This window comes from Pseudophryne corroboree, chromosome 4 (genome assembly GCF_028390025.1).
Source record: "Pseudophryne corroboree isolate aPseCor3 chromosome 4, aPseCor3.hap2, whole genome shotgun sequence".
Lineage (NCBI taxonomy): Eukaryota > Metazoa > Chordata > Amphibia > Anura > Myobatrachidae > Pseudophryne > Pseudophryne corroboree.
Genome location: NC_086447.1, coordinates 418,041,193 through 418,068,176, shown reverse-complemented (window position 1 = coordinate 418,068,176; position 26,984 = coordinate 418,041,193). Strand labels below are relative to the sequence as shown.

At 46.2% G+C, this 26,984-nt stretch overlaps 1 protein-coding gene across 1 annotated transcript in view; it reads right to left on the bottom strand.

Moving 5' to 3' along the window:
* CD109 (CD109 molecule) overlaps nucleotides 1-26,984 on the bottom strand; it is a 559,535-nt gene that overhangs the window by 448,016 nt on the left and 84,535 nt on the right. Inside the window, exons 4-6 of the mRNA XM_063916820.1 lie at nucleotides 17,587-17,615; nucleotides 15,609-15,839; nucleotides 14,255-14,380 (exon numbers count right to left, since the gene is read on the bottom strand). Of these exons, the coding sequence (XP_063772890.1) occupies nucleotides 14,255-14,380; nucleotides 15,609-15,839; nucleotides 17,587-17,615 (386 nt within the window). The remainder of the gene's footprint in view (nucleotides 1-14,254; nucleotides 14,381-15,608; nucleotides 15,840-17,586; nucleotides 17,616-26,984) is intronic.

Sequence of the window (26,984 nt, the reverse complement as noted above, 5' to 3'; positions counted from 1 at the left end):
CAATAGTGGGACGTAATATGGCCCCAGAAGCAGTGTACATTGATTTAAGCGTGTTATCAGTCTTTCTATCTGCTGGCTCCTTTAAGGCGGTAGAACCTGGACCAGGCAAAACCACCTTTTTTGAGAGTCTGGACACAGATGCGTCAACAATCGGAGGGTTTTCCCATTTTTTCCTGCCCTCATCAGGGAAAGGAAAAGCTACCAGAACCCTTTTTGGGATCTGAAATTTCTTTACAGGGTTTACCCATGCTTTTTCAAAAATAGCGTTCAATTCCTTTGACACAGGGAAGATCAGCAAGGCTTTTTTTATTTTCTGTGAAAAAAGCCTCCTCAACCTGATCAGGTGTGGTATCATTAATATTTAACACATCTCTGATAGCCTCTATCAACAGTTGCACCCCCCTTGCAAGAGATGCAGACCCCGTAACACATCCCCATCACCATCTGTAGTGTCAGTGTCTGTATCTGTGTCGTTTTGTGTTACCTGCAGAAGCGCACGTTTGTGGGGGTATATAGCAGGGTGTCATACAGCCATAGAGGTCTGCCATACCTGGGTTGCTGATTCATTACTAGCTACCCTGTCAGAAATCTGAGAAATCCAAGTTTTGATAGAGGAAAACTACTCTGGTTCCCTTGCTGGAATCTGTGCTAAACCAGTGCTAACCTGATTACATGGAATGGGATCATCCTGGACATAGCTAAATGGAGACCACCAAACATTCCACACACACTCAGGTGGGGACAGACAGTTTCCCCCCTAACAATGGCAAGAGAGAGACAGAGATTGGAGCCAACCCACACACAGCACTTTGTTGGTAAGGAGAAACCCCTTAACAGCGCTGACTTGTGCTCCTTAATAGGAAACACAGTCAAATAACAGCTTCCCCTCCCTTCTACAACCCCTTGGTACCGTATACAGTAAGCTGGAGTTGCTGTGGAGGGACCTGTATCTTCCTTTCAGCTACTGCATGCAGGAAAATGGCGCTGGAAAGCTGCTGGGTCCGCTCTGAGAAGATCCGCCCCCTTAATGGCGCTGTCTTTCCGCTCTTCAGGTGATTATACTGGCCTGAGGAAAGTTGCTGGCTGAGATCCCTGGACCCCGACAGGCTTGCTGACCAGTGTTGGAGGAAAGCGCTGGACCAGGGCGCCCTTCACTGCGCCGCACTTTGTGCCTCTGGTACCGTCCAGGAGCGCGGTTAATACTGCACTCCTTCCCCGTTGCCACCATCGTCATACCTGTCCCCCGCTTGCTAGGGGGGTCGGTGACTAACTCACCACTCACTTCGGCTCTGTAAGGGGTCGGCGGCATGCTGCTGTGGTGAGCGGTTCCCCTGTGGTGGAGACCGATCAGACCCCTCTGGAGCTTAGTGTCCAGTCAGCGGAGTCAGTGGCGCAGATCCCGCAGGGCGGACACTGCTCCCCCCCTTAGTCCCACGCTGCAGGCAGGCTGTTGCCAACAGCCTCCTGTAAAAAAACAAACTATTTAAAACTTTTCCAGGAAAGCTCAGGAGAGCTCCCCTAGCTGTGACCGGCTCCTCCGGGACACATTTTCTAAACTGAGTCTGGTAGGAGGGAAATAGAGGGAGGAGCCAGCCCACAGTCTAAAACTCTTAAAGTGCTAATGGCTCCTGGTGGACCCGTCTATACCCCATGGTACTAATGTGGACCCCAGCATCCTCTAGGACGTAAGAGAAATATATATATATATATATATATATACATACATACATACATACACACTGCTCAAAAAAATAAAGGGAACACTTAAACAACACAATGTAACTTCAAGTCAATCACACTTCTGTGAAATCAAACTGTCCACTTAGGAAGCAACACTGATTGACAAACAATTTCACATGCTGTTGTGCAAATGGAATAGACAACAGGTGGAAATTATAGGCAATTAGCAAGACACCCCCAATGAAGGAGTTGTTCTGCAGGTGGTTACCAGAGACCACTTCTCAGCTCCTATGCTTTCTGGCTGATGTTTTGGTCACTTTTGAAAGCTGGCGGTGATTTCACTCTAGTGGTAGTATGAGACGGAGTCTACAACCCACACAAGTGGCTCAGGTAGTGCAGCTCATCCAGGATGGCACATCAATGCGATCTGTGGCAAGAAGGTTTGCTGTGTCTGTCAGCGTAGTGTCCAGAGCATGGAGGCGCTACCAGGAGACAGGCCAGTACATCAGGAGACGTGGAGGAGGCCGTAGGAGGGCAACAACCCAGCAGCAGGAACGCTACCTCCGCCTTTGTGCAAGGAGGAACAGGAAGAGCACTGCCAGAGCCTTGCAAAATGACCTCCAGCAAGCCACAAATGTGCATGTGTCTACTCAAATGATCAGAAACAGACTCCATGAGGGTGGTATGAGGGCCCGACGTCCACAGGTGGGGGTTGTGCTTACAGCCCAACACCGTGCAGGACGTTTGCCATTTGCCAGAGAACACCAAGATTGGCAAATTCGCCACTGGCGCCCTGTGCTCTTCACAGAAGAAAGCAGGTTCTCACTGAGCACATGTGCCAGACGTGACAGAGTCTGGAGACGCCAAGGAGAACATTCTGCTGCCTGCAACATCCTCCAGCATGACCGGTTTGGCAGTGGGTCAGTAATGGTGTGGGGTGGCATTTCTTTGGGGGGCCCGCACAGCCCTCCATGTGCTCGCCAGAATATATATATATATAAAGCATTGTGCGCATTTTATAGTGTTAGTGTCCCTATTCATATGCTTGGTTTGCAATTAGTCATCATTATTAGTGTGCAATGCACCAAAAGATACACCTTATGAACAGACATTCAGATGTAGCCATGCTCATCTTACTGCCGCAAAAATGGGCACGGCTACATCTGTATTTACGATTACATCCAACTCTCTATGTACAGCAGTTGCGTCAAGATGCCCTCACAGAACTTTGCCCTCATAACGGAAATCAGCTGGATAGAGATTCTCAAAGACTCTGCATCACCCGCATCTGCGTAAACCCGAGCAATATACACTCCGGCAACAAGCATGCGTTCAGCTCCAAGACTAAATTCAGTACTTAATTTTTTTTTCAGGTTTCCATGATCAATGTTTATTGGGGATATATAAATAGTTTATTTATTCAGTATATATCAATATTATCAATAATAATTGTATATACAGTATATGTCTACCTAGACATATGAAATAGAATTAATGTAAAGATATTTATTGGATATTTTATAATAGAAAGATTTTTTAACATGTTTGTTATGTTCGATTTGACTGTCAATCACTGCAAGCTATGTCACAGTGCAGTCTAATTAAATAGAATTAATAAAGAAATGTATATAAAGCCCTACTATAATTGGTCAATGTACTTATAATTAAATATTTATACTGATGATTGTTTGAAACATGTGACTCTACGTTCTTGAATAACAAAATAACTTATCTTAGTGAATTTGCTCTCAATTACTCTACTAACAGCAAGGTGGAAGACTATAGGTCATTTGGGAGCATGGGCAACTGTGGTTTTACCGAAAGTCTCCATCTACAACTGCCTGTAGAAGAAAACCTCCTCCAAAACACATTACAGTGAGAACACTAAGAGTGCTAAACTATTCAATGCCACATGCTTTATAATCATCAGCGCTCTGAAATTTTATCTATTCCAATTAAAATTCAACATGAATTTGACCTAGGGGGTTTCTCGTGTCAGCACTCAGACTGTAATCCCTTTACACACTAACATGGTAGTGATCAGAGGAGCAGCAGCTGGAAGAGCAGCTGTCTTCATTTATTCATTCATTTGAACTGATTAACTCTCCCCTGTTCACAGTACTATGGCAGTACTACATTACTTGTTAAATCTTCTGTTTGTATATCTTGGAGAACTGCAGGAGACTACTGGTGTTTGGCCCTTTGCGTTGCCATATGCTCTCTTATCCTGTTACAGGAAGTTTTGGAGGGAGTTGACGGGATCAGTACTAAATGCCGCCGGCCGGAATCCCGGCGGTCGAAATACAGACGCCGGAATGGAGTTGACAATATAGTATACTACTGCAGTGAAGAATGCAGTGTGGTTTATAGACCTGCTACAGAGGCTCCTGGGCATTGCACATGCTAATCTTCTAGAAATGCAGGCCAAGTAGAAGACTGGCATGACCAGCTTGCCAGCGAGTTTGATGCCATATGCAAGACAACGCTGCAGGCTGCTTGGTCAAAACCATAATGTGCACTTTCAAAGCATCTTAGGGATGCCAACTGCAGTTAGGTCCATATATATTGGAAAGTGATACAATTTTCATAATTTTAGTTCTGTACGGTACCACAATGGATTTGAAATTAAACAATGGAGATACAACTGCAGACTTTAACTTTAATTTAAGGGATTGATCAAAAATATTGTATGAAATGATTAGGAATTGTAACCATTTTTATACACAGTCCCCATGTTTTCAGGTTTTCAGGGGCTCATATATAAAACTGGATAAATTAACATAATCATAGATAAAATGTTAATTTTTAATACTTTCTCGAGAACTCTATGCAGGCAATGACAGCCTGATATCTGGAAATCATGGACAGCACTAAATGCTGGGTTTCCTCCTTTGTTATGCTTTATCAGCCCATTACTGCAGCTGTCTTCAGTTGCTGTTTGTTCATGGGTCTTTCTGCCTTCATTTTTGGCTGTAGCAAGTGAAATGCATGTTCAATTGGGTTGAGATCAGGAAACGGACTTGTCCATTGGAGAATATTCCACTTCTTTGCTTTAAAAAAAAACTCCTGGGTTGCTTTTGCAGCATGTTTTGGGTCATGGGGCCTAATTCAGACCTGGTCGCATGCAGGCTATTTTTTGCACTGCTGCGACCAGGTAATCGCAGCATACAGGGGAGGGGGTAATCGCTGTGCAGGGGTGCGATCGGCTATGCAGTCAGCTGCACAAACAAAAGTTTGTGCAGTGTCTGCACAGCCCAGGACTTACTCAGCCGCTGTGATGATCCGGGATGTTGCTGACGTCAGGAACCCTCCCTGGAAACGGCCGGACATGCCTGCGTTTTTCCGGACACTCCCATAAAATGGTGAGTTGCCGCCCATGAACACCTTCTGCTTGCCAATCTTCTTGCGATCGCCGTTGCAATCGCTTTCTTCGTAAGAATCATCGCTGCCTGGCGACAGCTGTCGCCGTTGTGCCTGGACATTGCGGGTCACACGCATGCGCAGTTCAGACCCGAATGCACGGCTGTGAAAAAATGCAGCGTGCAATCGGGTCTGAACGTAGTGCATAGATAGAGTAGACACAATCTGACTGTATGGTTGTGAACTGTACAATCTGACTAAAGCTCATGTCAAGCTACAGAAGCACTGCACACACCAAAGAAGTCAGCATGTTCACTTCCTTCACAAACTCATTATGGAGCTCAACATAGGTCACTGGAGAGCCATGATCTTCTACGACTACAAGAGTGGTCTGCGACGGTAGGGGAGTTTTGACTAATTGCAAGTTGCTTTGGGGAAGAAGCATTGTCCCAAACCACTGTATTTGAGTGATTTGTAGAATTATGCACGGGGAAAAGGTCCCTGGAAGATCAGGAGTGCTGCGGCCGACCTGTGTCCGCCATCACCGATGACAATGTTGCAGCCATGCAGGGCCAAAGTTGAGGTGGATGCCAGGGTAAACGTGGCTCAGTTAGAGAAGGAGATAGGCATTTCATTGGGATCCATCCACTTGATACTACACTAAAAACTTGGCCTGAGCAAGGTTTCTACATTCTGGGTGCCCATCACCTGACTCAAGAGCAGAAGAAGGCTCAAGGATTTGGTGCTGCAACATGCTGGCCGAGTTTGATGGAAGTCACTCAAACTCTGTCTGGTAGATCATCAGTGGCGATAAATCCTGTATCTACAGTTTAAACCCCGAGACCAAACAGTCTGCCCAGTCGACCCCAGTTGGAGGTGCACCACCACAGAAGTTCCAACATGAGCGCAGCATGGTCAATCAGATGGTTAAACAGCTATCATACCACTTTTGCAGCAGCGTACAATCCAGGTGACTGGTACACCAATCAATGCCTGCCGCAAGTGCTGTAAGCAGGTGTTGTCCAAGAACTCACGCTCATGGTGCCCATCTCCATCAGGACAATGCACCTGCCCAGAAGTCCAGGAAAGTAGTGGATATTCTGGCCAATGAACACATCCAGGACCTTGTTCATCTGCTATAAAGTCCAGACCTGGTCCCCTGCAGCTTCTTTGTGTTCCCATAAATGAAACGCAAGATGCATGGAATTCATTTTGAGTCACTGGAAGCTGCAGTGGAGACCGTTATCCAATGTGTAAAAGGCATACCTCCTTTGGACTGGTCCAGCGGTTTCACCAAGTGTTTTGAGCGCATGCAACTTTGCAAAGAAACCACTGACGAATACTATGAAAATAAGATTTTACTTACCGATAAATCTATTTCTCGGAGTCCGTAGTGGATGCTGGGGTTCCTGAAAGGACCATAGGGGGGGGGGGGGGGGGGGGGTAGCGGCTCCGCAGGAGACAGGGCACAAAAAGTAAAGCTTTTCCGATCAGGTGGTGTGCACTGGCTCCTCCCCCTATGACCCTCCTCCAGACTCCAGTTAGGTACTGTGCCCGGACGAGCGTACACAATAAGGGAGGATTTTGAATCCCGGGTAAGACTCATACCAGCCACACCAATCACACCGTACAACTTGTGATCTAAACCCAGTTAACAGTATGATAACAGCGGAGCCTCTGAAAGATGGCTTCCTTTAACAATAACCCGAATTAGTTAACAATAACTATGTACAACTTATGCAGATAATCCGCACTTGGGATGGGCGCCCAGCATCCACTACGGACTCCGAGAAATAGATTTATCGGTAAGTAAAATCTTATTTTCTCTATCGTCCTAGTGGATGCTGGGGTTCCTGAAAGGACCATGGGGATTATACCAAAGCTCCCAAACGGGCGGGAGAGTGCGGATGACTCTGCAGCACCGAATGAGAGAACTCCAGGTCCTCCTTAGCCAGAGTATCAAATTTGTAAAATTTTACAAACGTGTTCTCCCCTGACCACGTAGCTGCTCGGCAAAGTTGTAATGCCGAGACCCCTCGGGCAGCCGCCCAAGATGAGCCCACCTTCCTTGTGGAGTGGGCCTTTACAGATTTAGGCTGTGGCAAGCCTGCCACAGAATGTGCAAGTTGGATTGTGCTACAGATCCAACGAGCAATCGTCTGCTTAGACGCAGGAGCACCCATCTTGTTGGGTGCATACAATATAAACAACGAGTCAGATTTTCTGACTCCAGCTGTCCTTGCAATATATATTTTTAATGCTCTGACAACGTCCAGTAACTTGGAGTCCTCCAAGTCACTTGTAGCCGCAGGCACTACAATAGGCTGGTTCAGATGAAATGCTGACACCACCTTAGGGAGAAAATGCGGACGAGTTCGCAGTTCTGCCCTGTCCGAATGGAAAATCAGATATGGGCTTTTGTAAGATAAAGCTGCCAATTCTGACACTCTCCTGGCAGAAGCCAGGGCTAGAAGCATGGTCACTTTCCATGTGAGATATTTCAAATCCACCTTTTTTAGTGGTTCAAACCAATGAGATTTTAGGAAGTCCAAAACCACATTTAGATCCCACGGTGCCACTGGAGGCACCACAGGAGGCTGTATATGCAGCACTCCCTTAACAAAGGTCTGGACTTCAGGGACTGAAGCCCATTCTTTTTGAAAGAAAATCGACAGGGCCGAAATTTGAACCTTAATAGATCCCAATTTGAGACCCATTGACAATCCTGATTGCAGGAAATGTAGGAATCGACCCAGTTGAAATTCCTCCGTCGGAGCACTCCGATCTTCGCACCACGCAACATATTTTCGCCAAATTCGGTGATAATGTTGCACGGTTACTTCCTTCCTTGCTTTAATCAAAGTAGGAATGACTTCTTCCGGCATGCCTCTTTCCTTTAGGATCCGGCGTTCAACCGCCATGCCGTCAAACGCAGCCGCGGTAAGTCTTGAAACAGACAGGGACCCTGCTGAAGCAAGTCCCTCCTTAGAGGTAGAGGCCACGGATCTTCCGTGATCATCTCTTGAAGTTCCGGGTACCAAGTCCTCCTTGGCCAATCCGGAACCACTAGTATCGTTCTTACGCCTCTTTGCCGTATAATTCTCAATACTTTTGGTATGAGAGGCAGAGGAGGAAACACATACACCGACTGGTACACCCAAGGCGTTACCAGCGCGTCCACAGCTATTGCCTGCGGATCTCTTGACCTGGCGCAATACCTGTCCAGTTTTTTGTTGAGGCGAGACGCCATCATGTCCACCATTGGTCTTTCCCAACGGGTTACCAGCATGTGGAAGACTTCTGGATGAAGTCCCCACTCTCCCGGGTGAAGATCGTGTCTGCTGAGGAAGTCTGCTTCCCAGTTGTCCACTCCCGGGATGAACACTGCTGACAGTGCTATCACATGATTCTCTGCCCAGCGAAGAATCCTTGCAGCTTCTGCCATTGCCCTCCTGCTTCTTGTGCCGCCCTGTCTGTTCACATGGGCGACTGCCGTGATGTTGTCCGACTGGATCAATACCGGTTTTCCCTGAAGCAGAGGTTCTGCCTGGTTTAGAGCATTGTATATTGCTCTTAGTTCCAGAATGTTTATGTGAAGAGACGTTTCCAGGCTCGTCCATACTCCCTGGAAGTTTCTTCCTTGTGTGACTGCTCCCCAGCCTCTCAGGCTGGCGTCCGTGGTCACCAGGATCCAATCCTGTATGCCGAATCTGCGGCCCTCCAATAGATGAGCACTCTGCAACCACCACAGAAGAGACACCCTTGTCCTTGGAGACAGGGTTATCCGTAGGTGCATCTGAAGATGCGACCCTGACCATTTGTCCAACAGATCCCTTTGGAAAATTCTTGCGTGGAATCTGCCGAATGGAATCGCTTCGTAAGAAGCCACCATTTTTCCCAGGACTCTTGTGCATTGATGTACAGACACCTTTCCTGGTTTTAGGAGGTTCCTGACAAGCTCGGATAACTCCTTGGCTTTTTCCTCCGGGAGAAAAACCTTTTTCTGAACCGTGTCCAGAATCATCCCTAGGAACAGCAGACGAGTTGTCGGCATTAACTGGGATTTTGGAATATTCAGAATCCACCCATGCTGTTTTAGCACTTCTTGAGACAGTGCTAATCCCATCTCTAGCTGTTCTCTGGACCTCGCCCTTATTAGGAGATCGTCCAAGTATGGGATAATTAATACGCCTTTTCTTCGAAGAAGAATCATCATCTCGGCCATTACCTTTGTAAAGATCCGAGGTGCCGTGGACAATCCGAACGGCAGCGTCTGAAACTGATAGTGACAGTTTTGTACAACGAACCTGAGGTACCCCTGGTGTGAGGGGTAAATTGGAACGTGGAGATACGCATCCTTGATGTCCAAGGATACCATAAAGTTCCCCTCTTCCAGGTTCGCTATCACTGCTCTGAGTGACTCCATTTTGAACTTGAACTTCTTTATGTACAGGTTCAAGGACTTCAGATTTAGAATAGGCCTTACCGAGCCATCCGGCTTCGGTACCACAAAAAGAGTGGAATAATACCCCTTCCCTTGTTGCAGAAGAGGTACCTTGACTATCACCTGCTGAGAGTACAGCTTGTGAATGGCTTCCAACACCGTCTCCCTTTCGGAGGGGGACGTTGGTAAAGCAGACCTCAGGAAACGGCGAGGTGGATCTGTCTCTAATTCCAACCTGTATCCCTGAGATATTATCTGCAGGATCCAGGGATCTACTTGCGAGTGAGCCCACTGCGCGCTGTAATTTTTGAGACGACCGCCCACCGTCCCCGAGTCCGCTTGAGAAGCCCCAGCGTCATGCTGAGGCTTTTGTAGAAGCCGGGGAGGGCTTCTGATCCTGGGAAGGAGCTGCGTGTTGCTGTCTCTTCCCTCGACCTTTGCCTCGTGGCAAATATGAATAGCCCTTTGCTCTCTTATTTTTAAAGGAACGAAAGGGCTGCGGTTGAAAAGTCGGTGCCTTTTTCTGTTGGGGAGTGACTTGAGGTAGAAAGGTGGATTTCCCGGCTGTAGCCGTGGCCACCAAATCTGATAGACCGACTCCAAATAACTCCTCCCCCTTATACGGCAAAACTTCCATATGCCGTTTTGAATCCGCATCGCCTGTCCACTGTCGCGTCCATAAAGCTCTTCTGGCCGAAATGGACATAGCACTTACCCGTGATGCCAGTGTGCATATATCCCTCTGTGCATCACGCATATAAAGAAATGCATCCTTTATTTGTTCTAACGACAGTAGAATATTGTCCCTGTCCAGGGTATCAATATTTTCAATCAGGGATTCTGACCAAACTACCCCCGCACTGCCCATCCAGGCAGTTGCTACAGCTGGTCGTAGTATAACACCTGCATGTGTGTATATACTTTTTTGGATATTTTCCATCCTCCTATCTGATGGATCTTTAAGTGCGGCCGTCTCAGGAGAGGGTAACGCCACTTGTTTAGATAAGCGTGTTAGCGCCTTGTCCACCCTAGGAGGTGTTTCCCAGCGCTCCCTAACCTCTGGCGGGAAAGGGTATAATGCCAATAATTTCTTTGAAATTATCAGCTTTTTATCAGGGGCAACCCACGCTTCATTACACACGTCATTTAGTTCTTCTGATTCAGGAAAAACTATAGGTAGTTTTTTCATACCCCACATAATACCCTGTTTAGTGGTACCTGTAGTATCAGCTAAATGTAACGCCTCCTTCATTGCCAAAATCATATAACGTGTGGCCCTACTGGAAAATACGGTTGATTCGTCACCGTCACCACTGGAGTCATCGCCTGTGTCTGGGTCTGTGTCGACCGACTGAGGCAAAGGGCGTTTCACAGCCCCTGACGGTGTTTGAGTCGCCTGGACAGGCACTAATTGATTGTCCGGCCGTCTCATGTCGTCAAACGACTGCTTTAGCGCGTTGACACTATCCCGTAGTTCCATAAATAAAGGCATCCATTCTGGTGTCGACCCCCTAGGAGGTGACATCCCCATATTTGGCAATTGCTCCGCCTCCACACCAATATCGTCCTCATACATGTCGACACACACGTACCGACACACAGCAGACACACAGGGAATGCTCCTAATGAAGACAGGACCCACTAGCCCTTTGGGGAGACAGAGGGAGAGTTTGCCAGCACACACCAAAAGCGCTATATATATATCAGGGATAGCCTTATAATAAGTGCTCCCCTATAGCTGCTTTGTTATATAAAAATATCGCCATAAATTTGCCCCCCACTCTGTTTTACCCTGTTTCTGTAGTGCAGTGCAGGGGAGAGACCTGGGAGCCGTCCTGACCAGCGGAGCTGTGAGAGGAAATGGCGCCGTGTGCTGAGGAGATAGGCCCCGCCCCTTTTCCGGCGGGCTCGTCTCCCGCTATTTTGAGAAATCAGGCAGGGGTTAAATATCTCCATATAGCCTCTAGGGCTATATGTGAGGTATTTTTAGCCTTTATAGGTACTCATTTTGCCTCCCAGGGCGCCCCCCTCCCAGCGCCCTGCACCCTCAGTGACTGCCGTGTGAAGTGTGCCGAGAGGAAAATGGCGCACAGCTGCAGTGCTGTGCGCTACCTTTAGAAGACTGCAGGAGTCTTCAGCCGCCGATTCTGGACCTCTTCTGTCTTCAGCATCTGCAAGGGGGCCGGCGGCGCGGCTCCGGTGACCATCCAGGCTGTACCTGTGATCGTCCCTCTGGAGCTTGATGTCCAGTAGCCAAGAAGCCAATCCATCCTGCACGCAGGTGAGTTGACTCCTTCTCCCCTCAGTCCCTCGCTGCAGTGATCCTGTTGCCAGCAGGAATCACTGTAACATAAAAAACCTAGCTAAACTTTCTCTAAGCAGCTCTTTAGGAGAGCCACCTAGATTGCACCCTTCTCGGCCGGGCACAAAAATCTAACTGGAGTCTGGAGGAGGGTCATAGGGGGAGGAGCCAGTGCACACCACCTGATCGGAAAAGCTTTACTTTTTGTGCCCTGTCTCCTGCGGAGCCGCTACCCCCCCCCCCCCCCCCCCTATGGTCCTTTCAGGAACCCCAGCATCCACTAGGACGATAGAGAAAATACTTTGCATCCAGAAACGTACTGCACATCCCTAATATTTAGGCACACCCCCCCTCCCATGTTAAACTACAATAAGATCAAATCAACAAGCTTTGGTGCTGACTGATGAATAATGTAACCATGTCTGAAGTTAACCACTGCCTCGCATTGAAGTTCTGTTATGGATTAGCAGGAGCTAGGCACAATTTTGACGTCAACTGGAATAAAGGGTACTGGAACATTCAACTGATCTACAAGGTCCTAGAGCAGTTGGTGGCCATCACCCTATTCATCTTTTACAAGAATAAAGACAAGCTCATACAGGTTTGATTTTATGCAAGATCTGGAGCATGTGCAACATATAGGGAAAGTATAAAGAACATTCAGCAGATACAGTTAACTATTCGATCATACAAATATGGGGATGACAGAAGTACAGTACCTAGAACATTGTGTGGGAGGCAGGGTTAAGCTAGAAGCAGATAAGATAGAGGTAATCTAAGGCAAGCCCCAGCCCATGAATCAGAGACCAGTATTAGCATTCTTAGTGACTGTATATAACCTCCAAGCGCTAAAGTCTCAAATAATAATTATGCACTCTTGATTTTAAATTAAGATTATTTTATTATTTTAAAAGTTTTTATCATATATGTACAGAAATTCATTTATTGTATAGATATGTAAAGTATAAATTGTATTAATTAAAATATATTCATAGATAGAAAAAAATGTGAGTCCTAATACCGGTATACTACACATAAAAACAATACAACATTGAACATATATTCTTGGTGACGTGCCTTGGCAAATTATTCACCTTCAAGGGCAGCACCTTGTTTTATACCAATTGGATAAGTCCCTTATGAGATCTAAAGTATTTAACGTTTGATCTTAAGTGTCTTTGTGCAAATATACAAAGTTCAGAAAGGAGGGTCCATAGGTCTTCCAAATCTTCTTTAGCCACAGAGTCAGAATTTTGACTTTAGCAGGTTAATTCTTCCTCTCAAAATCACTTACTTGTAAGTCCGTTTGTGCAAGGGAGCCAGAGCAATCTGAGTCTGCCGGCAGACGTGTAGAGGTGCTCTCAGATCGACTAGTTTCGCCTGACTGCGCAGGCTTCATCAGGATCTGATGAAGTCAAAATTCTGACTCTGTGGCTAAAGAAGATTTGGAAGACCTATGGACCCTCCTTTCTGAACTTTCTATATTTGCACAAAGACACTTAAGATCAAACGTTAAATACTTTAGATCTCATAAGGGACTTATCCAATTGGTATAAAACAAGGTGCTGCCCTTGAAGGTGAATAATTTGCCAAGGCACGTCACCAAGAATATATGTTCAATGTTGTATTGTTTTTATGTGTAGTATACCGGTATTAGGACTCACATTTTTTTCTATCTATGAATATATTTTAATTAATACAATTTATACATTACATATCTATACAATAAATGAATTTCTGTACATATATGATAAAAACTTTTAAAATAATAAAATAATCTTAATTTAAAATCAAGAGTGCATAATTATTATTTGAGACTTTAGCGCTTGGAGGTTATTTTTGTGTACTGTATTGCTGTTGGGAAACGTGGATTCCCCCCTCTTTTCTTACCCCCATAGCAGCTTGGATATCAAATAGCGAAAAGCGCAGTCCTTTCATTTGTTTTGTTGACTGTATATAACCTGTATCTGACATTAGCACTATAGCAAAGCCCTTGAAAGACCTCGCTAATAAATGGCTACCCAAAATTAAAGCATTTAGGGCTGATGTTCCAAACAAAGAAAAGGCCATTTCTCACCCTTTCGATTGCTATATGTCTGCAGAGTGCAGGTACCTCTCAAGTTACTCCAGGAGTTCTGTAAGGGTTAATAACTACACTGGATAGATCTGTGGTAGAGAGGATCATGGGACTTACCCACACATCAGAAAAAGCTCCACACTCACTGTGCCAGAATTTAAATACACGATCTCAAAGCACCTGAGTGCCAACTGCTACTATATATGTAACTAATATAGCAACTCTCTGGCATATGAACAGAAATTACTTTGAAATGTAAACCTTTTAATATTTTTAAGGAAACTGAATCTTGTAATAATGTATATAGCATCTTGCAATGAGAACATGAATTACATTATTTCTCTAGATATCAGGTCAGTAAAATGGCATACTGTTACAGCGTTATACTTACATGTAATTTTACTTTTATTGACCAATCTCCAAGTATTGGATTATCACTTAGCTGGAAACTATTTGATACAACTCCTAACTCAGCTTTCTCCTCCAGCCATTGCTCAATTAAGTTTCCATGTGGATCCTTGAAAATAAATGTTATAACAAAGTTAGCAGGGAGTAGTTAATATAGGGCCTGATTCATTACCAGTTGCAAATGTGAGATTGTATGCAGTGAGCGATTATCGACAGACTGCGAATGTGCTGTGAACGCATTGCGTGTACGCGAAGGGCAAAATACGATCGCCTTACGAATGCAGGCTAATTGTAAAGAGTACGCATTTTGATTGACAGGAAGTGACCATTCGTGGGTGGTAACATGGCGTTTGTGGGGAGTGGTTGGGAAGGCGCAGGCATGTCATGGCGCGTTTTCAGTGTATCTGACGTCATTTGCAAATGCTGCGTTCAAAAACATGGCCCCCGTTGCAAATGCATTCTCACTGATTTGAGTATGCTGGGGTCAGCCGCAAATGTCGATGGTGCTCATTTTTTGCTTATGAATTGCAAATTTGCTAATGCATAAACAGATTGCATCGGTGGGCATCTGTTATCCTTTCTGGGCGGCTCTTCACATGCAATTTTTAGCAAGAGCAGATATGTGAGAATCGCTATCTCAGCCTCAATAGCGATCCATAGTGAATTAGGCTCATAATCACTATCATATTGACTTATGAATGTATTCAATACTTCCATTACAAACTTTGTTTTATTGAATACATTTTCTATATAAAGACTGATGGCTTTCATGGCAAAACTGAAAACAAAGCCTGAAATCACCACAATGAATCCTCCTGCCAGGACAGTGGGCTCTGCCCTTCTCAGCCAAACACAACTTGAGTTCTCCCTATAGGATTGTGTATTGTGGCTGAATCCTAGTCACCACTCACAGACAGTGTTGCTGAAAAGTCCTACTACTCTTTGCTCCTAAAATTCTTCACACTGGCCATCAGCTCAGGCAGATCCTACATTACAGTATGTTATAATCAACTCATTTTACAAGTGGCAGAACATAAAACAAGGGTAATATGCTCAGAATATACAAAATAACATGTTTTAATTAAACCTTTTTGAAATAAAGAACACAGATCTTTGATCAGCATAACGGCTTAACATAGCTGCATCCTAAAAGGAGACAGGATATAATTTTATGGCCTTCAATATTCCTTTGTGATATTTTAATTGATGGAGTGGTACATGCCTTGCAAAACATGCCTCTCTTAATTACAATTTAAGTACTTAAATTTCCTTACAAGGCAAAACCAACGTCTGGTGTAAATAAATACCATAAGACATATCTATATATTCTAACTTACCATAACGTGTATATCTATGGTAGATGTGTACGGCTTCAGGTCAGCAGAAAAGGTCACAATTCGAATCTTCACTTCTTGGGCAGGTTTGTAAAAGACGCTGTTTGTTTCAATGAAGACAGAAAAACTTTTGGATTTGAAATCAAGAGATTTCGTATTGAAAAATATAATTTTGCCCTCAGAAAATCCTCTGACATGAAGATCATATTTCCCATAAAAGCTATTCAGTGGAAGCTGGGAAAGGGAAAATGCACATTGTCAGGCATCTTTGAAGGGTTCTCATTATTTTTACCACAACAACAAATACAAAATTAGACATGTACAGTATAGCGAAATTACAATGCAGTACACTTAATGAATCAGAAGTAGTATAGTGCCCCTCAGTTATATACTGACTACTCTTTTTTGTTTATTTATTTGCTTTTAGTGGATGTGCAACCTTTTTTTTTTTTTTTTTTTTTTTAGCAGTCATGCTTTTATTGTATATTTGTACTCATTTAATATTGCAGTCAGTAATTTAAATGATTATGGAGGTCATTCAGATCTGATCGCTGGGCTGCGTTATTAGCTGTCCTGCGTTCAGATAGTCACCGCCTACAGGGAGAGTGTATTTTTCGCTGTGCGAGTGTGCTATGCTATGTGTATACCGAACTGCTATAATTCTGTGTGTGCAGTCTCTGCGCAGCCCAGGACCTACTTTTCCAGTGCGATTGAATCCGGCTGACCGGGGCCGGAGCTGACGTCAGGCACCCTCCCTGAAAGTGCTTCGGAACGCCTGTGTTTTTCCGGACACTCCCTGTAAACGGTCAATTGCCACCCACAAACGGCCTCTTTCTGTCAATCACCTTGCGTACACCAGTGCAAATGGATCCTTCGCATCATCCCGTCGCTGACCGGCGCTGCCCATTGTAGCTGTCCGATGCGTGTGCTGCTTGCGGCTCAGACACATGCGATGTTAGGACAGACAGCAGCGATTAGATCTGATTGACCCCCTATGTTTAAAAATGACTGGTCAAGGAAACTCTATAGAGTTGCACAATAAACAATAAAAACCAGGATCATTGTTCATAAGCTGGACATGTCTGCCTATTAAAGGAGCTCACATAGCTTCCTAGACAGTCCTGATTCAATTGATTTATACTGTATTCATAAATACCATAATTGGCTACTCTTACTATTATGAGCACTATAATCTCATTGTTGGGAATCAGTTCAATTAGCCACAAAGGGAAGTGAGTTGCTGTTGCAACAGCGTAGAAAAGCCAGCAATGGCAGCTGAATTCTCCCCAACTCCTCGCAATCCGATATTACTCCAGATTCACATTTTTTTTCTCTATATGCTTTATTTTATGAAGGTATATCTAATTAATTTTTATATTAATAGTCTTAGGTGTTAATTATTACTGTGTTTGGGCGTCTGTGTACACTTTCTATATTCAGTATGTCAGGTTTTTATTTATAATAAAATACTTAAATGTTTCCTGTGAGTATTGTACTGTGTTGGCTGATCCCAATTTGTATGGAATTACATAGCAGCAGGGAAGCAGTTGTGCAGTTAAAAAGCAAAAATGCAAATGCATCAGGTGGCGTCTGTAGGACATAGACACCTGCTGCATGCATCTGCCACCTCCGCATGCCTCACCAAATGCTGCAGCCTGATTGACAAGAGGGAGCTGCGCATGTGCAGAACGGGTTTTGATTCTGCGCAGACCCAAAAACATCGTATTTGTACGCAAATCATTGGGTTTCCATCAAAATCTGAATTAGGCCCTATGGCTTTTAATATATATCAATATTTGAACACTACAGTATGCCTATTTGTGAGCCACATATATTCAGTATGTTTGCTTTCTAAGCTCAATTTATTGCCGTTTTATCTTTGCAAAGTGGTGCATCAAAATGATCAACTAATTCTTGTTCTTTTAGATAGATTTTACTAATGCCTCATCGTTTAAATATATATAGTTATATATACACTTACTTGTGGAAGAACCAGTGTGCCAATGGATCCTGTATTAAAAAAGCAAAATACAAATGACCATAAGTCCCTTTTTGTCATGTGTCAGAATCGTACTTCACAAAATGAACCTGCTTGTAATACAATATTTTCTCTGTCTAAATCTGCACACCAAATCACAACACTTATTGACATCTTGTTTTGTCTCTGTTCCATTACTATTATCTTTCTGAAATAGAGAAATTGCTCATTTGAGCTTTTATAGTGGTTATAAAAGTTATTCTCCTACTTTTACATATCTGACATCATATTTCCTTATAATGGAATAAAAATGATAATAAAATCTCCCAAAATAGTTTGATAATATGCCACTAATGCCCCCAATTAATAAATATGCCACACTGCAATGTCCCCAACTAGTAATAAACCAAACAAAACCCCTCAGTCATGCCCCTTTATATGCCAGCCTCAGAACTTCATGCCCTTCTACGTGCCTCTGCCCTCAGGGCCCCTTCATTCCCTTATATGCCAGCCAAGAGCCCCCTCATGTCCTTATGTACTACCTCAGTGTCCCCCCCCATGTCTTTATAAACCAGCTCAGATCCCACCTCATGTCTTCATAAGCCAGCTCAGAGTGCCCGGCCACATTACTTATCTCACTGAAAAGTCCACCTGTCTCCACCTGGCACTATAGTGGTCCATGTCTCTGCCTGCTCCATACAATGGCACTGACTCCCATGACGGTCATTTCTAATCTGGGGAGCAGGGTGGATTGGAGGCTGAGCTGTACAGAAGGCCAGGCCAAAAATAATGTTACTGTTCTGCGCCAAGCATTTATCTCCTCTGGACTTCACACAGAGGTGTCTAGAGTTCCAGAGGAAATTATAGTAGGAGTGGGGCATGTTTGGTCTTCGGGTTAAAATGTGACCTAGATCGTCCACCACTTAGCATCACATTAAGGTGCACATCTGCTCACTAATCAAGCAAATGACTCTGGTAAATTGTTTATGCACCTAGATAGGTTGTGAAGCAGAATATCTGGGGGCATCCTATGCAAGTGTGAACAGCACATAAAAAATTCAACCTCCCATCACTTTAGAACCATGCACAAAATAAACGTTTTATGTGTTGTTTGGTGGGTTTTTTTTTGTTGTTTTTTTTTTTTTTTTTTTTGGGGGGGGGGGGGGGGGACTACCGAGTTTAAAATCATACATGTTTTATATTAATCATGGTGCTGAGGGGACATTGAGGCTCTTTTTATCATGTGGCACCTTTTGTGTGTGTGAAGTTTTGTTTAAAATTAGACAAAGTAAGCTAACAGATGTGTCCACATACAATGGGCATGATGCATGGCGCATAGCTTTTTGCATGTGATGCATCCCGCCAGTCATGGCAGGCATAATGGCATTTATTAACGCCATATGCCTGAATAAAATCACAAAGGACAGCTCTCCCGGTAAGAGCTGTCCTTTGCAATAGGGGGGGGGGGGCTTGATCCTTCTCTGCAAACAAATAAACGATAAAAAACTAGCGCTGCTGATGTTTTATAAATTATTAAAATAGTAGAACTTTCACAATGAAACATCTGATGGGGGAGTTTTAGAAACGAAATGCTTCATCCACAATCTGCCCTCAAATGGCTCCACGTATTTAGAAAGACACTCACATCAATATTCAGCCTTGCGTTCCTATAAGGCTATCTTTATGGCTATAGGAAATAGCTGGTGCTCTTTTTAATCACAGTGAACCATAAGAATGACACTTACATTGAAGTTCAGTCTCGAGTGCACTGAAAGGTTTCTTTTTATTTCTCCACTCACTGCAGACAGGAGACAGGCAGACGGTAGTGCTTAAAAATGTACACGAATTTATTCATGAAGCATAAAAACACACGAATACTGAAACACACGTCCTGCAGCTGATGGATGGTCGTCACAGCATAAAAACTTCAACCGGTTTCAAGGATTCTCTCCCCTTTGTCAAGAAGGGGCAACACGTAAATAAGACCATAGTCTCACCGCATCCAATCCAATGCGTTACATACTGTACCGGAGCTTGGTGCATGTGAGGAAATCAGCCATACTTCTGAAAACTGAATTTTTGGAGGTTTGGCTGCAGTTTTAGTGTTGCCGCATCATGTCCAATATCCTAAAACCCAGTGAAATAGCCTTGAACGTTGCGACAGGGATTTTACTACTTAGCTGATTACTAATCCTAACTATCTAGGACACTACAGGGTTGAGAGCACAGCAAAAAAAAAAGAGCAAGTATTTTACACCTTGGCAAAACCATGTTAAACTGCATGTGGGTGTAGATGTAAAATGTGCAGAGAGATTTAGATAGGCGTATACACACTTAAATCTAAACTGCAATATAAAAAAAAAATGTCCAGTATTGGCTACATGCAAGAGCAGCCACTATTTGCCCTGCCTGAAAAAAAAAAAAAGAGATTTATGGTAAGAACTTACCTTTGTTAAATCTCTTTCTGCGAGGTACACTGGGCTCCACAAGGAGAGACAATGGGGTGTAGAGTAGGATCTTGATCCGAGGCACCAAAAGAGACGACAACAGTTTGTAGCCACATACACCACATTCTCACGACAGGAGAAGTGTCAGCGGCTAATGCCATACCAACCCAAAGAAGCTAAGTGCGTCAGGGTGGGCGCCTTGTGGAGCCCAGTGTACCTCACAGAAAGAGATTTAACAAAGGTAAGTTCTTACCATAAATCTCGTTTTCAGCTGCGGGGTACACTGGGCTCCACAAGGATAGACAATGGGGATGTCCTAAAGCAGTTCCTTATGGGAGGGGATGCACTGTAGCGGGCACAAGAACCCGCCGTCCAAAGGAAGCATCCTGGGAAGCAGAGGCGTCACGAGGTGTGGTGACACCCGGTGCGCGCCCCTGAACTCCTGCCGCGATCGCGGCAATGGGGCGTGGCCTTGTACTTTGGGGGCGTGGCTTCGCTGGATCCCGGAATCGTCACTCTGGGGGCGTGCCCAGCATCTCCGGAGATGCTGGGCTTCCCCCAGAGCCAGTCTCCGTCCGCTGTCGGCTCCTCTTCTGTGACAGGAGCCGGGTGCTGTAGGAGACTTTCTCACTGCAGCACCTGGTTCCTGTCAGTGCGGAGGAGCTGACATTTGGTGTCACCCTCCTACAGGCGTCACACCCGGGTGCGGGCCGAACCCCCCGCACCCGCCTTGTGACGCCACTGCTGGGAAGCGGCAGTATCGAAGGCAAAGAACCTTATGAACATGTTCACTGAGGACCACGTAGCCGCCTTGCACAAATGTTCAAGGGTCGCACCACGGCGGGCCGCCCAAGAAGGTCCAACGGACCGAGTAGAATGGGCCGTAATGTGAGCAGGACCTGACAGACCAGCCCTCACATAAGCATGTGCAATCACCATTCTAATCCATCTGGCCAAAGTCTGCTTGTGAGCAGGCCAGCCACGTTTGTGAAATCCAAACAAAACAAAGAGAGAATCAGATTGCCTAATAGAAGCAGTTCTCTTCACATAGATACGGAGAGCCCGTACCACATCCAAAGACCGCTCTTTGGGAGACAAATCAGGAGAGACAAGCGCCGGAACCACAATCTCCTGATTAAAGTGGAACGAAGAAACCACCTTAGGTAAATATCCGGGACGAGTCCTAAGAACCGCCCGGTCACGGTGAAATATCAGATATGGGGAACTACAAGACAAGGCCCCCAAATCCGACACTCTTCTAGCAGAGGCAATAGCCAGCAAGAACACCACCTTAAGGGAAGGCCACTTAAGATCAGCTGAACCAAGAGGTTCAAACGGAGACTCTTTCAAGCCTCCAGAACCACGACAAGTCCCAAGGAGCCAAAGGCGGGACGTAAGGACGTTGAATCCGCAAAACACACTGAGTAAACGTATGCACATCAGGTAAGGTCACAATTTTTCTCTGAAACCACACCGACAAGGCAGAAATATGAACCTTGAGGGAGGCCAGACGCAGGCCTAAGTCCAGGCCCTGCTGAAGAAAAGCCAAAAGTTTGGCTGTACTAAACTTGGAAGTGTCATAATTGTTAGATGCGCACCAAACCAAGTAAGAATGCCAGACCCTATGGTAAATCCGAGCAGAAGCCGGATTCCGGGCCCGCAACATAGTTTGTATGACTGCCTTAGAAAACCCTTTAGCCCTCAAGACGGAAGCTTCAAGAGCAACGCCATCAAAGACAGCCGGGCCAGGTCCTGGTAGACACAGGGGCCCTGAATGAGGAGGTCTGGGGATTGTAGAAGTAGAATTGGACGCTCTGACGAGAGGCCCCGAAGGTCTGAGAACCAGTGCCATCTGGGCCACGCTGGAGCTATGAGAAGCAGGATTCCTCCTTCCTGCTTGAACTTCCGAATTACCCTGGGCAGGAGTGACACCGGAGGGAACACGTATGGCAGCCGAAACTTCCATGGAACCGCCAGCGCATCCACGAATGCTGCTTGAGGATCCCTTGTTCTTGCTCCGAAGACCGGAACCTTGTGATTGTGTCGAGACGCCATCAGATCCACATCTGGAAGGCCCCACCTTTCCACTAGGAGTTGAAACACTTCTGGATGGAGGCCACACTCCCTGGCGTGTACGTCCTGACGACTGAGAAAGTCCACTTCCTAATTCAGGACTCCCGGAATGAATATCGCCGATATGGCCGGTAGATGGCGTTCCGCCCATTGAAGAATCTGTGAGACTTCCTTCATTGCCAAGCGGCTTCGAGTGCCGCCTTGCTGATTTATGTAAGCCACTGTGGTGGCGTTGTCCGACTGTACTTGAACAGGACGGTTCTGAATTAAATGCTGGGCCAGGTTCAATGAGTTGAAGACCGCCCGCAATTCCAGAATGTTGATCAGGAGGAGAGACTCCTCCTCGGTCCACCGACCCTGAAGGGAGTGTTGCTCCAACAACGTGCCCCAACCCCCTTAGACTGGCATCTGTCGTCAACAGGACCCAGTCGGATATCCAGAAGGGACGGCCCCTGCACAATCGTTGGTCCTGGAGCCACCAGTACAGTGACAGACGGACCTCCGGAGTCAATGAGATCATGTGAGACCTGATCTGGTGAGGCAGACAGTCCCACTTGGCCAGAATCAGCCTCTGGAGGGGGCGAGAATGGAATTGAGCATACTCCACCATGTCGAATGCTGACACCATGAGGCCCAGCACCTGCATCGCCGAATGTATCGACACTTGCGGACGAGAGAGGAAGCAACTAATCCTGTCCTGAAGCTTCAGGACTTTCTCCTGAGACAAGAACAACCGCTGGTTGTGAGTGTCCAATAGCGCTCCCAGGTGTACCATGCTCTGAGCAGGGACCAGGGAGGATTTATTCCAGTTGATGAGCCACCCGTGGGCTTGCAGAAACCAGTCAGTCAGATCTAGGTGACGTAGGCGAATTTCTGGGGAATTTACCAGGATCAACAAGTCATCCAGATACGGTAGGATCCTGACCCCTTGACAGCAGAGTACCACCGTCATCACCGCCATAACTTTGGTGAAGACTTGGGGAGCCGTGGTTAAACCAAAAGGTAACGCCCGAAACTGGTAATGGAGGTTGCCAACCGCAAACATCAGGTATTGCTGATGCGACACTGCTATAGGAATATGCAGGTAAGCATCCTGTATATCCAGGGAAACCATATAATCCCCAGGTTCCAAGGCCAGAAAGATAGAGCGAAGGGTTTCCATATGGAACTTGGAGACTCTCACAAACTTGTTCAATGCCTTGAGGTTGAGAATGGGCCGGGAGGACCCATTCGGTTTCGGGACTAGAAACAGCGGAGAATAGTACCCCTGGCCTCTCTAAGCAAGAGGCACCTGTACTACCACTCCTGAGTCCAGGAGGGTCTGTACCACCGAATGAAGAGTCTTTGCCTTTGTCTGATCCGAAGGGACGTCTGTCAGGCAAAATCGATGAGGGGGACGGTTTTTGAAGGCTATGGCGTAACCTCGAGTGACGACTTCCCGCACCCAGGCATCTGAAGTGGTCTTCAACCATTCCTGGGTATAACCTAGAAGCTGGCCCCCCCACCCTGGGGTCCCCCCAGGGGGAGGCCCGCCCCATCATGCGGCAGGCTTATCGGTCTTGGAAGCTGGCTGACGGGCAGCCCAAGCTCTTTGGAAGTGCGGGCCTGTTTGTGGTACGCCTGACCTTTTGCTTTACCTGAAGGACGAAAGGGACGAAATAGCCTTCGGCACAGAAGGAGCAGTACTTGGCAGATAGTGGCTGATCTGGCTACTGCCAAAACAGCCTATCTTATTTAAGTCCTCCCCGAACAGGATATCTCCCTTAAAAGGGAGTACCTCCAGGGTTTTTCTAGAATCCAGATCCACAGACCAGGATCTCAGCCACAATATCCGGCGAGCCAGGACTGACGTAGTAGAAGCCTTGGCTGCCAGAACACCGGCATCAGAAGCCACCTCTTTAATATAGTGAGAAGCTGTGACAATATATGACAAACATTGCCTAGCATGGTCAGAAGAGATTTCAGCTTCCAACTCTTGGGCCCACGCTTCAATAGCTTCTGCAGCCCATGTCGCTGCAATAGTGGGCCCTGCGCAGCACCCGTGAGGGTGTAAATCGCTTTCAGAAAACCCTCCACACGTTTATCCGTAGGCTCCTTCAGAGACGTGACAGTAGTGACAGAGCTGAGGAAACCACCATCCTTGCCACATGCGGGTCCACTGGAGGAGGTGTCTCCCAATTTTTAGACCGCTCTGGCGCGAGGGGAAAGCGAGCCAGCATCTTCTTGTGAGGCACGAACTTCTTCCCTGGATTTTCCCAGGATTCCTGACGTATATCTACCAGGTGATCAGAATGAAGTGAAACTTGTTTAACCACCTTCCGACGCTTGAATCTATCTGGTTTCTTAGGAGGGATGGATGGCTCGGGATCATCCGTGATCTGTAGAATCAACTTAATAGCCTCCAATAGGTCAGGAACATCCACTTGTGAACCACCATCCCCATCAGTATTACCTGTGTCAGAATCTGTGGGGTCAGTGTAAGCGCCATTTTCATTAGACAAGGCGTCAGTGACAGCAGCGTATTGTGAGGAAGTAATGGCCCAATTAGAGGACCCCTTGGTTGTAGGTAAGCGAGGGTCAGACTTCTTAGTAGTCAGTGACTGGTTCAATTTCTTCAGTTGAGCGGACAAGTTATCTGCCCACGGCGGATTAACCGCGGGGACCATATACGGTTGAACCGGCATGGGAGGTCCCATAGGGGGCGTTAGTTTAGTAACTTGTGTATTCAGAAGTGTGGAGAAAGTAGCCCACGGCGGGTCATTATGGACCCCTGTTGCCACAGTCCCACTGGGTGGCAAGGAGCCCCCAGAACCAGAGCCCTCAGCTGCTATATTTTACGCATAGGTACCTGTGGCGTCAGCAACACTGCCAGTGTGTTCAGCCACAGAATTGTTACCCTCAGAAGCAGACATGTTATAATGTGCACTATAAGGTAACACAGTACAATTGTCAGCAGCACAATACCTGACCCAAACCCCTGCGTATGTCGACAGGGATACAGGAGAGATATAGTGACTAAAATCACAGAGAAAAAAAATAAGATTTTACTCACCGGTAAATCTATTTCTCATAGTCCGTAGTGGATGCTGGGAACTCCGTAAGGACCATGGGGAATAGCGGGCTCCGCAGGAGACTGGGCACTCTAAAGAAAGATTTAGTACTATCTGGTGTGCACTGGCTCCTCCCTCTATACCCCTCCTCCAGACCTCAGTTAAGGAAACTGTGCCCGGAAGAGCAGACATTATAAGGAAAGGATTTTGGAATCCCGGGTAAGACTCATACCAGCCATACCAATCACACCGTATAACTTGTGATACACTTATCCAGTCAACAGTATGAACAACAAAAGGGCATCAACAATGGATGCCAAAATAACATAACCCATTATTAAGCAATAACTATGTACACGTATTGCAGAAAGTCCGCACTAGGGACGGGCGCCCAGCATCCACTACGGACTATGAGAAATAGATTTACCGGTGAGTAAAATCTTATTTTCTCTAACGTCCTAGTGGATGCTGGGAACTCCGTAAGGACCATGGGGATTATACCAAAGCTCCCAAACGGGCGGGAGAGTGCGGATGACTCTGCAGCACCGAATGGGCAAACTCAAGGTCCTCCTCAGCCAGGGTATCAAACTTGTAGAATTTTGCAAATGTGTTTGAACCCGACCAAGTAGCAGCTCGGCAAAGCTGTAAAACCGAGACCCCTCGGGCAGCCGCCCAAGAAGAGCCCACCTTCCTTGTGGAATTGGCTTTCACTGATTTTGGATGCGGCAATCCAGCCGCAGAATGAGCCTGCTGAATCGTGTTACAGATCCAGCGGGCAACGGTTTGCTTTGAAGCAGGAGCCTCCAACTTGTTGGGGGCATATAGGATAAACAGCGAGTCAGTTTTCCTGACTCCAGCCGTTCTGGCTACATAAATCTTCAAAGCCCTGACTACATCTAGTAACCTGGAATCCTCCAAGTCACGAGTAGCCGCAGGCACCACAATAGGTTGGTTCAAATGAAAAGATGACACCACCTTTGGCAGAAATTGGGGACGAGTCCGCAATTCTGCCCTGTCCATATGAAAAACCAGATAGGGGCTTTTACATGACAAAGCCGCCAATTCTGACACACGCCTAGCCGAAGCTAAGGCCAACAGCATGACCACCTTCCACGTGAGATACTTTAGCTCCACGGTCTTAAGTGGTTCAAACCAGTGGGATTTTAGGAAACCCAACACCACGTTGAGATCCCAAGGTGCCACTGGTGGCACAAAAGGGGGCTGAATATGCAGCACTCCCTTAACAAACGTCTGAACTTCAGGAAGAGACGCCAGTTCCTTTTGAAAGAAAATGGATAGGGCCGAAATCTGGACCTTTATGGATCCCAACTTCAAGCCCATAGTCACTCCAGACTGTAGAAAGTGCAGAAATCTGCCTAGTTGGAATTCCTCTGTAGGGGCCTTCCTGGCCTCACACCAAGCAACATATTTTCGCCATATGCGGTGATAATGCTTTGCTGTCACGTCCTTCCTAGCCTTTATCAGCGTAGGAATAACTTCCTCCGGAATGCATTTTTCCGCTAGGATCCGGCGTTCAACCGCCATGCCGTCAAACGCAGCCGCGGTAAGTCTTGGAACAGGCAGGGCCCCTGTTGCAACAGGTCCTGTCTGAGAGGCAGAGGTCATGGGTCCTCTGTGAGCATTTCTTGCAGTTCCGGGTACCAAGGCCTTCTTGGCCAATCCGGAACAATGAGTATTGTTCTCACTCCTCTTCTTCTTACGATTCTCAGCACCTTGGGTATGAGAGGAAGAGGAGGAAACGCATAGACCGACTGGAACACCCACGGTGTTACCAGGGCGTCCACAGCTATCGCCTGGGGGTCTCTTGACC